This window comes from Dermacentor albipictus, chromosome 5 (genome assembly GCF_038994185.2).
Source record: "Dermacentor albipictus isolate Rhodes 1998 colony chromosome 5, USDA_Dalb.pri_finalv2, whole genome shotgun sequence".
In the NCBI taxonomy this organism is placed as follows: Eukaryota; Metazoa; Arthropoda; class Arachnida; order Ixodida; family Ixodidae; genus Dermacentor; species Dermacentor albipictus.
The window spans coordinates 119,522,577-119,536,400 of NC_091825.1; the positions used below are offsets into that span (position 1 = coordinate 119,522,577).

At 44.9% G+C, this 13,824-nt stretch overlaps 1 protein-coding gene across 2 annotated transcripts in view; it reads right to left on the minus strand.

Annotated features, from left to right (window-relative positions):
* Positions 1 to 13,824, minus strand: part of LOC135916244 (transcription factor GATA-4-like) — a 206,220-nt gene that overhangs the window by 18,041 nt on the left and 174,355 nt on the right. For both annotated transcript variants that reach the window (XM_065449555.1, XM_065449557.1), the window contains exon 6: positions 1,091 to 1,222. In XM_065449555.1, the coding sequence (XP_065305627.1) occupies positions 1,091 to 1,222 (132 nt within the window). The remainder of the gene's footprint in view (positions 1 to 1,090; positions 1,223 to 13,824) is intronic.

A 13,824-nucleotide genomic window follows, 5' to 3' on the forward strand; every position in this document is an offset into this window, starting at 1 on the left:
GGAAAGCAACAGCACGGGAGATTCAAGCCCGACAGAAGCTGAAGCTGCAGAAGCTGCACGTGACATCTGTCTCATGAATGCAATCGTCGCGACGAGAGCAGCACCCTGCAATGAAAAAGGCGCCCAGCGGCTTGTGCAGCACTACCATGCGCGTGCACAGAGAATACGTAACGCCAACGAGGAATCTGTTATGGGAGTGTTTGCCGAGAAGAGGGAGCTGGCTGAAAAGCTGGCTCGCAGCTTCAGCAAGTTTGAGGCCACTGTCGTCCCAGGGATGCTAGGCCGCGGCAGAATCATACGAAAATAACATTTTTGTCGCGTGAAGAGAATAAATGCTGCATGTTTCTTTTCTCTTTTATCACACTCTCTCCGTGTTCCGTTTTTGACAGGTAAGTGGGCGATATGCTATTTCGGTTAAGCAGTACTAACGTCTAGTATGTACTTTTTTCGAGCTTCGGCCAACTACGGTTTAACAAGGTTTCACTGTACCTCCAAAACTGATCGTTCGAGAATACGCTTCTAGGCTTCTTGTCACAGCAAGCTCCGAAAGCCAGAAAACAAAAAAAAAGCTCTACTCATTTTTCTCCACAACAAATGAAATGGTGTTATAACCCTCACGCCTGAGCTGTACTTGTCCAGCCAGTTTGTATAGAATTGCCAAGAACGTATTCCAATTATTTCACAACCCTCTTTTCTTTACTGAGCACTAGCAAGTCATGCGCAAGAGCATGTTCCGCTGATAACTACTGGCTTTGGACGGTCATGCATATTGTGTTATAGTTTACATTTGTTTGCCATCATGAGTGTAGAGAATATCATGGCAGACTTTATGTACTTTGAGTAAATATCTGCCGACATGTTACTCAATGTTTCCATTGAATCCAAGCGATAAAGCATACAATTATCTTTTTTCTTTTTATATATATGAGAGCATAAGGTGCAAAAAATAGGCAACGAAGAAATTTCGCAAATTACATTCACTTTTTCAGAAAACAACTTGGAAGTTAAAGGGATGCACAGATGAAATGACAGCCCATCCTTTAGGAAGCTGCATCACCTGTATCACATGCTTCCTAAACCTAGAACTCACATTGTGAAGCTTGAAGTAGAGCCCACAGGCATTGCAGACAGGCTCTCCTTCGTTGTTCCTCCTCCACAAGGTAGTGGCCGTGGTTCCACAGTTCGAGCAGCAAAGACCAGCTCGGCGGGAAGTAGTTGGTAGCTGTGAACATGAAAGGCAGGGCATGATATTTAACCCATACACTGTTCCTCACAACATATCTCGCAAGTGCAACCCCTCATACTCTCGAGTATACTAGTTTCTTGTATTAAGCTCGCTTCCTGCCTCTTGCAAAGCATTTCGTACAAAAATAATATAACAGACCAGCGTCACCTATCTGAGGAGCGGTCAGCTAAAGGCATTTAATATACAGGCTAGATTTCTGGCAGCAGGTGGACTGTACACATTAGTGCTCTGTCAAAGATTCGTCCTGGCAGCGAAGACACGACAATCCAGTGCGCCAGGTCCATCAGCGCTTTGACAGATGAAACTTGAAGGTATATAAATTCTCACTTGAGACAAAAGCAATGACAAGCAACCACCTCATCTGGGTAGCATGGGTGCCCGCTAACACAACGAGGAAAACTGCAGTCAAGGTGTTAAAAAACGGGAGCGCACTCAAAGCCAGTGCCACCACGCCCCAAATAGAGGAGAATGAAAAAAAGAAAAAGCAAGCCAGGCTTGCTGATCCCTGTCGCTTTACAATTGAGATGTTCTTAACCAGCATATTATACATTTATTTATTCACTCGTTAACTATGTTTTGACTGAGAGCGCGCCAGCAGGACAGATCCCAAGAACTGTTAGTTATGCCGAGATAGACAGTACCACATAGTGAATTACAATAGTACAGATCATTGTTGATAATAGTACACTATTATACAGTTCAGCTTTTCTCTGCGCTTACATGCAACACAGTTGAACTGCCACAACCTACAAAGCAAGATAAGAGGCACAAACAGTGCTGTGGCCATGAGAAATTTTCTGGCATCCACATAATATGAGCAACATTTTGTTTCACAACGTTCACATTGCACCAAGCCATTCTTCTGCTAATGAAACTGCAGAGGAAGGCTAGAAACAGCTGCCAGCTATGACATGCTCTTTGTCTAGCATGCGAGCAAAGAACTAGAATAAATAATATAACTGATAAAAAAACACAGAAATGTCTAGCAGAAAACATCAGCATCAGTTCCAGGTTAGAGATTTCCCAGCCTACGCTCCCAGCAGCAGACAAATGAAAATAAAAGTGAACAACTTTGATAAACTTGTCAGTATTCCCACAACTGCATTATGTACAGATTTTTTTAAAAATTATACTCATTTTTTATCGCCTGTTGCACCAGTGGGTGATCCCAGCAATGGTGGTGGCATGGTGTGCAAGCCAATAAAAAGGCGAATGTGAAAAATGGGGAGGAAAAAAAAATAATCTTTACAAAAATCTAGGCCTTCCTGCTGGCCAGCATTTACCACGCTTTGCACATACGTACCAATCGTAACACAATATACTCCCGACCCCCAAAAAATTGCATGCAAGTAGCACCCGTGCAACAGCTTCATTGCCAATGTTAACTGAAACACTTCTAAAAATGTTGGCATATAAAAGTCACACTTTTAGCTTTTGGACTTTCTCCTAGTGAAAAAAATCAACAGGCTCAGCTCAGCTACGTCGAGTCATATCTATAATTCATATCATATCTATCAGTCATATCTATCATGGCATTTCACTCTGCCCTGTGTGCTATATACGTCAGCCATACAGCTACAAGTTCCATTTCGCAATGACACGCGGGTTAACCTCTGTAAAAGACCAAAAGTCTATCCTCAACACAGCCACAATCCACCTTTTTGAGCCAAATATGCAGCATAAAAGAGGTGCACCTATGACATGAGTCTAGGTAATATTTCATTGTTGCTGTGTTATCGCGCGCTTTCTTGTTGAAAAGCTGGCAGGGGTTATCAGTCAGTAGACAGCCTGCACCCGTCAGGATGATACTAGGTTCAGCTGAAGTCTACTCCACAGAACTGCTGCGCTCTTATCGAGCTTCTGATAAGATTAAGAGATAACTCCCTTCACTGCCTTAAAACCAAGTAAACCATAACAGGAAAACTGCTGCGCATGAGCCCAGTGCTACAGCAGCTTGTTCCTACAAACTTTTTAACATTATTAACACAGGGAAACAGAACCGAGCAGGACAGCATTCGTTTCCAGCTGCACACACACATGCTTTGCTTCAAATGTAGCAGCTTGACACCAGACAGCTGGCACTCAGTGACATACGCGAGTCAAAACGAAGACGTGAACAAGCATCGGGCGTACAAAAGCCGAAAGCACCATGCAGTCCATACTAAACTTGGTCTTAACAGCTTTTGATATAGAAATCGCCTGACAACTAATTAGGCGCTGCTCAAGCTGCCAGCCCAGGGATGCAGCTCAATTATAATAGTCTAACCATCCCTGCTGTGAAGCCTACAAATTTTCAGAGAGATAGACTGATTGCATGATAGACCGATTCAAAACACAGTACAGGCCCTGGACCCCATTTCACTGCTTCGTGTAACGCTTTGCATCTGACAGTTACCCAATCAACATCTTTCGTGAACCACAGTAAACGTAGATGCGCATCCATACGGTCTATGACGTTTCCTGCAGTAAATGTGCATTGCGCGTTGGGTATAGAAGTACTTTGATTACATCTACAAACAAATGAATGCCTATAAGATAGCCAGTCACCCCACAATGGATTTCCACAAACCAAACAGCACCGGCTGATAATTGACTTTAACCTCCGACAACAATGCAGCTGCCACTACTTAATTATTGTTTGCCAGTAGCCTGGTTTGCACAATCTCAGCCAATCGTGTATGTCAACATAAATGCAGAGAGTTGCTCTGGAGCAGCAAGAAGCTGCTCATGAAGTCTAGCCTGACAGACACATCAGATAATTATTAAGGCCACAAACTGAAGAAAATATCACCCAGACATACAGCTGTGTTAATTATTCGTAAGGGAGGCTACGCAGCATGATGATGCCTTGCTATCGCAAGATGAGACCAAAAAAAAGATAGAGTGAAACCTAAACATAAAAAACAATATCGCAACTGGATTAAATTTTTTTTAGCCGTATCCAATATCCATTATAAAGTCACATGCAAAAACTGAAGCTGGATTTTTCACTGTTCTGTTTTGTAAAGTACAGCAATACTATCAACATGCTGAAATGTCTTTCTTCTGGCAATTTGATTGAAAACCAATTTACGTATAGGCAGTACATGCATGGAAGGCTTTATGAATGAATTCTATGGCAAATTGCATTTCTTTTCCTTCGTTACTTTTTACACTGCCAGCTTCCAAATTCAAGAGAAAGGAAAGTTTTGTTCAAACTTTCTTTAAAATGAAATGACAAAGGGATTAATTTGGTATCCAACTACGTGCAACTTCAGTGCTGCAGAAAACATAGTAGAAGAAGATATGTGCAGATTTCAATCTTATTTTATTTATTTATTTTTATTTTATTTCAAGAAACCCCTAAAAGCCCTCACAACGAGGGTATTACATAGGGGGTGACAAAAATTCTACAAGCAACCCAGAGAAGCGTATTCAAGGAATAGGCAAAGAATAATAATAAAAAAAAACAGAACAACAACACTCAATGAGACATAATGAAAAAAAAAAAAACGCAACGTAGTAAACAGAACACAAAAAAATGTATATATATTAAAAATCAAACACATTGTGGTAATGGAACAAAACTAGAAAAAAAGCTACTCATCACATTCATTTTTTAGAAGTTCATGAAACTTGGACGAATTCATTTCAGTTGCGATTGAAGCAGGCAGCTGGTTCCACTCAATAATTGTTTTGGGTATGAATGATTTCGCAAAAGATGAAGTGCGGCAAATGATGCGTTTGATCTTGAAAGGATGGTCACGGCGTGGAAAGACCGCCGATGGTGATTGAAAGAAATCGTCATGAAGCAACGGATGATGGTAAATTTTGTGAAAAAGTGTTAAGCGAGCAAGTTTGCGACGATGGGAAAGGTTATCAAGACCAGCACGAGCCTTTAACAATGTGACGCTAGTGAAACGCGAGTAATCTGAAAAAATGATTATTACTTCTTACAAAAATGTGGCCACTACACTTCAAGCAAGAAAAACACGCAATATATGGGAATAAAATCAGCTGTTCTGGATGAAACATGCTTGGAACATGGTCAGCAATTTCAGTAACTTGTTTGGCAGCATGCAAGTGGGGAAGAAAAAGTAATTGCAAGTGAACAAACGAAAAAATGAGCAGCAGCACAGATCTCCAGTGTGAACATAAAGAAAATGAGCAAATGCAACTAACTGGTCAAAGTAACAGAAGATATGTATAGTAACAGTAAATAAATTCTGACTTTACATCACAATACCATGATATGATTATGAGGCACACTGTAGCCGGGCACTCTGGATTAATTCTGATCAAGTGGGATTCTCTGAAGTGCACCTAAATCTAAGTACACAAGCGGTTTTGCAATTCACCATCGAACTATGGCTTCCACAGCTGATATTGAACCCTTGACTTCCAAGCTCAGCAATGCAAAGACAAGGCCACTGAGCTACCGCAGCAGGTATATGTACAAAGTCACTCTGACTAGGACAGTGGTGTACAGTCGCCGACCGTTTATTCGGACCTCACGGGGACTGCGAAAATGTCCGAATAAACAGGTGTCCGAAAAAGCAGACTAAGAAAAAAAAATGAAATCCTTTATTTCCACGCACTTATTTGGGCTTGGCAGTAGGCTTGGAAGAAAGCGTGAATGCGCCGTTGCACGCTGTTCCGTTTACGCGCAATCAGATAAGCCTGAATATCGGAGAGGGTCGTACGGTCACTATTAGCGGCTGATAGCACAGTCACTGCTTGTACACGCTCCACATGCGACGGCAGCGTAGCACATGGTGAGTAATCTTCCGACTCTGAGTCATCGTCCGGCGGTGCAGCAGAAACCTGACGAATGATCTTGCCGTCGTCGAGTTCTGCGCATGTCAATACAGCAGTGTCAGCACCTATGAAACTGTCAAATGAGACGGTGTCCGGAAGCGCAATGCAACCACTGCGTAGGTCTCAGAAGAACATTTTCCGCGTCAGGTGGGGCGCACATCGGAAGGCGACTTAGGCCTCCCGGCACCCGCTAGCCGGCATTCCCCAGCGAAGTCTGTGCGGGCACTGTTGGCGCCATTAGACACTTGACGCGATGTTTCCGTACACCGCATTGGATCACCGAAACCTCGACACAGCGCACAAACGAAAAACGTGGCCTGCTCGCAGCGTCATGCGCGAAGAAACAAATAAGCTGCTGGATTGTCTTGACATGGCTTACTAAGCTGAAACCGGAACTGCTGCAGAGCCACTCTAACCAGGCAGAAACGATGATGATGAGCGGGGATTTCCAGTAGCGCCACTTCGTGGGGCAGCAAGGAAGCTCTGTTCAAAACAAACATGGCGTTCAGCAAGTCGAACAATGTATGGAACCATGCACCGGTCAGAGTCGGTGCATGGTGCTCTCGACCGAGTTGGCTCAAGGAGTGTCCGAAAAATCAGACGAGAGGTTGCAAGGTGTCCGAACTTTCGGCAGTTGTTATACATTATGGTCTATGGGGAGAATGGCGGTGCCGCGAAGCTGACCGAATAATCGGGCATGTCCGAATTTTTGGAGTCCGGAAAATCGGTCGGCGACTGTATTTACCACTATAATCATACGTTGTCACCTGCCCCTTGGTAAATGCACTGTGTAGTGGGAAATGTATGCGCAGAACTAGAATAAGTAAGGAAATACACAAGACTAAACGCACCCACTACACTTAGTCACAACCACTGGCCCCGACTTTATCCTCCCTCCCACGCAGTCTAATCGCTCCACGGTCCTGGAAATTCTGTTACTTAGGGCAACCCAAATGTGCGACCGGCAATTCTGTAAGCCCGTGTAGCCCATGGAAAAATTATTTTTCCACGAAATCCGCAACTGATAAAACACAGTCGCGGATTTCGCAGTTAGCAAAAGAAGCACAGTTATAGCATGAAAAAATGAAAGAAAAAAAAAAAGAAAGTTCCGAGGACGCAAGAAGACAAACTGGACCCACACAACACTCAGTGTTCGTCTGATGTCCTCATGGCATTTTACACGGTAATACCAGTGACACGTGGTCACTTCTGATCGCAACTGGCTCCACTGCAAACGTTCGAAGAAAGGAGACAATTGTGACAGAAAATTTTGATCCCAATTGGACTGGACAGTGACTGAAAGTGCAGGTGTGATACTGGAATAACTCACCTTGACAAGATGAACCAACAGGCCCATAACCCAACCCTATTCCTTGTTCGGGTTTGGAGAGAATCAGTACACTGCAATTTCTGGTGTATCTCATAGCTTACTCTCCTTACTTTTTTTTCTTTTTTCTATGTCTTATTAAATTCTGGAGCTTTATGTGCAAAAATCGCAATCTGGTTATGAAGCTCGCCACAGCGCAGAGCACCAAATTCATTTCAATCACCTGGTTTTCTTTAACACGCACTTAAATCTAAGCACACGAGTGCTTTTACAATTTGAAATGCTGCCACCGCAGCTGGGATTGAACTCATGACCTCAAGACTAGGGGCTCAACTTCGTAACTACTAAGCTACCATGACACATCTTTTCACTGTGTTGAAGGCGCCCTGAACCACCCCTCGGGCTTGGTGAAATAACGTAGTCTGTGGGGAGCGTATGCTGCCGTGAACATCTCAGCCAAGTTTTGCTGTCGCACGCGGCGTGGGGACCTCACAAGCAGAGCACGAAGTCACCTTTCTCTCAAACACTCCCTTTTCAACAGAAGCCTGCTTCTCCTTTTCTTCTGGACGCTTTCTTTCGTAATAAAGTGGATTCTGATGCGCAGCTGCTATTGATAGCTGCGGTCGGCTATGTAGTGTAGATACCGCAGCCGCCTCGGGGTGCCGCCCTGAGTCCACTGGCTAAGCGCACTGATGCTCACTGAGGACAACCGTGTTTGGCTTACATATAACACATGATAGATGCGAAAATCTGATGTCTTGGCACCTACGTTAACACCTAAAATTAAATTTGAACTGCGCATCACAGTTACATTTAGAAGGCACTTAAATTTAGAAGGACACGCTCAGGTTCGCATTCGCGCGCCCACACATGTGCACACGGTGCGGCACGGCTCATACGTGTCGAAACGCCGCGTGATCTCAAGAAACAGCTCCTCTCTGTTATCGCACACTTGGGTTGCCTCGCATCGGCGCGCCTGGCTACGCAGCTACGGCGCGGTACAATCAACTCTCGGTGAAGCAGACTTAAATCATGCAAGAAAGTGCTTCTTCTTTGCTTTCTGTGCTGATCTAACAGCTATAAAAACATAACAATTAAGTTTATGGATATCGAAGCATTTTGAAACACTGTCAATAACCAAGTACGAAGCAGCGTCTGCCAAGATGCCTGTGAGTGAGCCCAGTGAGTGCGCACTATCGCGTCTTTGTGGATGCAAGCAGCCATTCCTCGCGAGGCATGGCAGGCGCTATGCGCGCGGACGCGAGCTTGCGCACGTCCGCAAGTGTACGTATGCTCTTGGCTTTCTATACAGCATGGAAATATAGCACTAACTTACGATCAGGTCTTTGGCAAAGCCCTTGTAAACACTGCAACAGTGAAGATGAATTTTGAACAGCTGAACTGAAATAAAGAAAGTACTCAAGGAGACAGACAAGGAAATTGCTGTCCTTGACTGTCTTCCTTGGTCCTCTGTTTTTTTTTTATTCAGTTCAGCTGCTGAAAACTCATTTTAGCTATGAGCCAGCTAGCTCAGCTAAATATTTTTCTGATTGTAACAGTTTTCCGTAAGCTTTGAACATGTCTCATGTTTGTCCACATCAGATGCTCTAGTAAACACAGTTTACAGAACTTCCAATTTTGTTTCTGGTGCAGTGCTTCAAATTTGTAAACTTCATGCTCTACTTCTTTTCTTACCTTACCGATTTTCGTAAATGTTTGTAAACATTATAAGGAACTAAACCAAAATTTTTCTTCTTAGTGTCACTAGAACCTGGCTTTCTTTTTTAATTGCAATGAATTTCATTCAACTCAGTTCAGGGGTTGTCTAGAACCAGCATTTCTGCATTTCACACATGGAAACAGGGAAATCAGAGTTGGCCGCAGGCTAAAACCTTTAGGACAATAAAGGCGGATACTAAGTCAATGTGGACGGTTAAAATATCATTCCAGAAACCTCGCAGTGCTCGCTTTGTGCCAAGAAAAGACTAAGGTTATGAGAAAACTGTGTCTGAAGAGTCCGCATACCATTAGCACAATTTCAATCGCCTGCCCCCGATCGGGAAGTTGTGAGCCTGCCTACGCCATCACCGCCCTTTACTGCCGTTGGTGAGTAAAACGCCGCCTGACAGACAGCACTGCGGTTTTCTTTGCAAAACGTAAATGCATGGCCATACAAAACCGAGACAAGGCAAGTCGTTGGATTCACCATTGAAACAGCTCTTGGTCAAGTAGCATGGATTGTTTGGGAATCCCGCGACATCACATGGACGTGGAATTCTCTGCTACTTGCAGTTTGTGCGAGTGTTGCGGGTCAGCAAAACCAGCGCAACACTATGCGATAACGAAACTATTGAAACACAAAAGCACAAGCAGTGCAGAGTGGAGAAAAGTAAACCGTTTGACCACCCACATCGTTGTCAAGAATAACGCCAAAACTCTTTTTTCTAAACATCAAATAGAACTGGACAAGCAGCACTTTTTTCCCGTCTTATAATACAATACAATTATTTCTTTATTACGAGTGGTTGAGTAATAGCAACAGAATTACAATAAGGAGTGCCTTCGTCATCTGGCTAGTACTTCCATGTTCTCGGAAAGTCTCCAATCGTGTCCTGCATTTACCTCAATTTCTCAATTACTATAAAGCTCTGTTCGCTACAATAATGAAGACTTAGATGTTGTTTAGCACTTATCACTTTAGCTTGACTTTATATTTGCCTTCAATGTCGCTTTGACCCTATAAAGCCCAACACATCATATTTGATATGGCAAGTTCCACACCTCCAAATTCAGATTTAGGTACAGGCACGGAGCAAATCTTATTTAAGGGGGGACGCGGGTCTTGAAATCGCGAAAAATGGTCAAAAATGGCAATTTTCAAAAATTGCGTTTTTGAAGTCCTTAATGTCCCAACTATGCCTCTACAAAATATTATGGCGCAATTCCTACTCGAAGTATAAAATAAACGGTAATTTATAAACGTCGGTGAGCCGAAATTGAACGCCAAGCGCGAAGATTTGCCTCATTTTCAAGCTGCCGTAGCTCCGCGCGACGCGTACCGATCGGCGCCATCTTGGTCTCGTTTGAAAGCTGGTTTCCCGCTCTCCATTCTGGCGCCCCTCGGCACGCTGTAGACCCTCGTGCAGCGGAGGGATTGGCACCCGTTCTCAAGCGGGAAATCGTCGCGAGACAGCCGCTGATTGGGTGAACCGGGCGCCTCCTCGAGGCGCAGCCCTCTGATTGGCCGTGACGTATGCTTCGCCTTCCGCGGCCGCGTTGTCCGACTCCTTCACGTCGTCTGCTTTCGCCTGGACGCACGTCATTTTTCGAGCTCCTCTTTGTTTCCTAGTATTTTTCGTTCTGCCTTTTTCTTTATCGTTCTTCTAGATATTTTGGCTATTGGGTCGCTTCTTTTAACCACGAATTTCTTGCTTTTGCGTGCCTGGTGGCTTTGTTCCGCGTGTCACGATGGCGCGAGACGCGCGCTTGAAAGCAAGCACGCGAAAAGCAGTCGGCAAAAAGAGACGCGCATGGAATAAGAACAGCGCTACATCGTCGAGAACTACAGCTTCGGTGATGCCGCAAGCTGCTGTGCCCTTGGTGGATGCGGCAGGACTGAGCTCGCCAACAACAGCTTCGCCGGTGGACGCGGCTGAACAAACCCCGTCGACGCTAGCTTCGCCTGTGGACGCGGCTGGACAGTGCCGATCAGTGTCAACTTCGTTACCGCAAGTCTGTGCAGTGCCGGTGGATGCGCCTGGACTAAGCCCGTCGAAAATGCCAACTTTTGAGACGCTGCAAGTCGCTTCGGATTCCGTGTCGTCGGAAGCGGCCGAGCCGGCTGACCTAAGCCTAACGTTGACTTCGGCGTTTCCGCACGCCGCTTCGGTGCCGACGGACGCGGCTGAACCGAGCTCGCGTGCTCAACGCTTCGACACGGTGTTTTTCACGGAGGCGGAGTGCGCGGGGCGCGAAAATTACGCAGACAACGTTAAAACTTCATTGGCGAAGCAGTCCGCGACTTCCCGCAAGTTCGAGCTAATGAACGTCGGCACAGCAAGTGAAGATGACGATCGCGGCACAGAGTACATCATCGTTGATCTCTCAGTGCTAAAGAAGATGTTTGTGTCCACAAGCTGCAGCAAGTGTGGGATGACCACTCTCCAACTCGCAAAGTGCAGTGAGAGAGAATACGGCCTAGCAGTGAAGTTGGAGCTCACATGCTCAAATTGCGATTTCGCCGAGCGGCACTTCTCGTCGCCACGAGTGCCCGGGAAATCCAACATCACGCCCTTTGAAGTCAATTTGCGGGCAATGAAGGGAATTCAAAGTATAGGCAAGGGAGCGACTGCCCTAGCAGATTTTTGTGCCACCATGAACCTCTCTCACCGAGGACTTCACCACAAGACTTTCAGGGGGCATATGGACACCATGGTGAAAGCTTGCCAGGCAGTAGCTACTGCTACAGAAGCAGCAAGCGTCAAAGTGGTGAAGGACATGTACAAGAACTTCCTGAATCCACCAGGAAATGTAGATGTCATATTTGATGGCACATGGAAAACACGTGGTCACAATTCAAATATTGCAGTAGGCTGCATCATAGAGCTATACACTGGCCTAGTACTGGACCATGTTGTGCTCTCGAGGTACTGCCGTGGGTGCCAAGGGGCACCTGATCCCAGTGATGATGGGTACGGTGACTGGGCTATGAACCACAAGTGCATGAAAAACATCGACTGCAATGCCGGCCGGATGGAGACTGAAGCAGCTATCATTTTGTTCAACAGGTCTCTGGAAAAAAATGGGTTGCGGTACACAACTATACTTTCTGATGGTGATAGCCGCACCTTTCATGCATTGACCTCAGGAGAAGTGTATGGATATATATCCATTGAAAAGAAAGACTGCTTGAACCATGTCCACAAGCGGATGGGGACGGCTCTTCGCAACTTGGTGGAGAAGAAGAAGGCACAAGGAGAATCTCTTGGCGGAAAGGGCAACCTCACCCAAGATAAGATAAAGAAAATTACAAACTACTATGGGTATGCCTTGCGGAGCCACAGCCACGACGTTGCAGGCATGAAAAAGGCAGTGCATGCCACGCTGTTGCACATGACCTCGACAGATGAAGCCCCAGACCACAGTTGCTGTCCTCAAGGGGTTGATTCGTGGTGTGCCTTCAATCGTGCTTTGGCGAACCAAGTGGAGCCGTCACCACACAAAAACCCTCTGCCAGGCCACGTTCGCACTGCTCTTGAGCCAATCTTTGCAAGGCTGGGCGACGAGGCCCTCTTGGAGCGCTGCAAAGATGGCATGACACAGAACGCCATTGAGTGCCTACACTCTGTCATTTGGAGCCAAAGCTCCAAGAACACGCATGACTCTTTGCTGGCTGTTGAAAGAGCTGTTGCAGAAGCAGTTTCTCGCTTCAACCAAGGAATGGCAGCAACCAGCAGAGCTGTTGCAGCACAGCTTGGTTACAGTCCTGGGAGCTGCCTCATTCGTAGGAGCCTTGAGAAAGATAAGCAGAGGCTGTGCAGGTCTGATAAAAGTCACACCAACGCTGAAAAGGTGAAGAAGAGGATGGCCAAGAAACACAAGCCTGACAGAACCCAGGACTACTGCCCAGGACTTTTGTGAATGTGTGGCAGATTCATAGAAAATAGCAGGTGACTTTTTGAGCTTTTTTTTTGTCAAAGGCCAACGCAATACAGAAGTTTTCACAATCTTTACATGAACAGATTTCTGTGAGTTTGGTGTTATTGTGTTCAGTAATGACTGGGCTGCATGCTAAAGCATTAAATTTTTCCATGTGATAGGTAAACAAAAGTGGCAGAGTAAGCAAAACTTTGAATGCAATTTTCTCAGCTTTGCTTTTTCGATCAAATGCCTTTGCCTTACGGAACTTTTCATAATGTTTGCATCAACTGATTTTATTGAATTAGGTATCATTTTTTTCAGTGAAACCTCAGCTGCATCCTAAAGCTTTCCATTTTTCATTAAACCAAATAGACTAGCAATTAGGTCAGGTGTAAGCTAATTACTCCTGCATTGTTTTTTTCTTCCTACTTTGATATTCATTCATGACCTATATGATGACTTTTAAAAAATTTCTTTAGCTTTAGGATGTGCAGTAGGTCCTTGGAAATGACAGCTATTCTTTAAAACTAGTTTTTTTAATTAAGAAATTACCATAATGGCCCGTAACAAAAGACCTATGTGGGATAAGTTATTTTGCGATATCTTCATTTCTAAATGGGATATATCAAATCTGAATATATATTTGGAATCAGCATTGAAAGATATATCTGCATGCGAATTTTCAGGAAGATACGTTAAGAAATAAAAAAAAAGTTTTCAAGACCCTCATCCCCCCTTAAGGAGAGGCATCTGCTAGGCCACGACAGCATGCACGGGCAGCCCGGTGAAGTCACGATCGCATGAGGAGGAAATG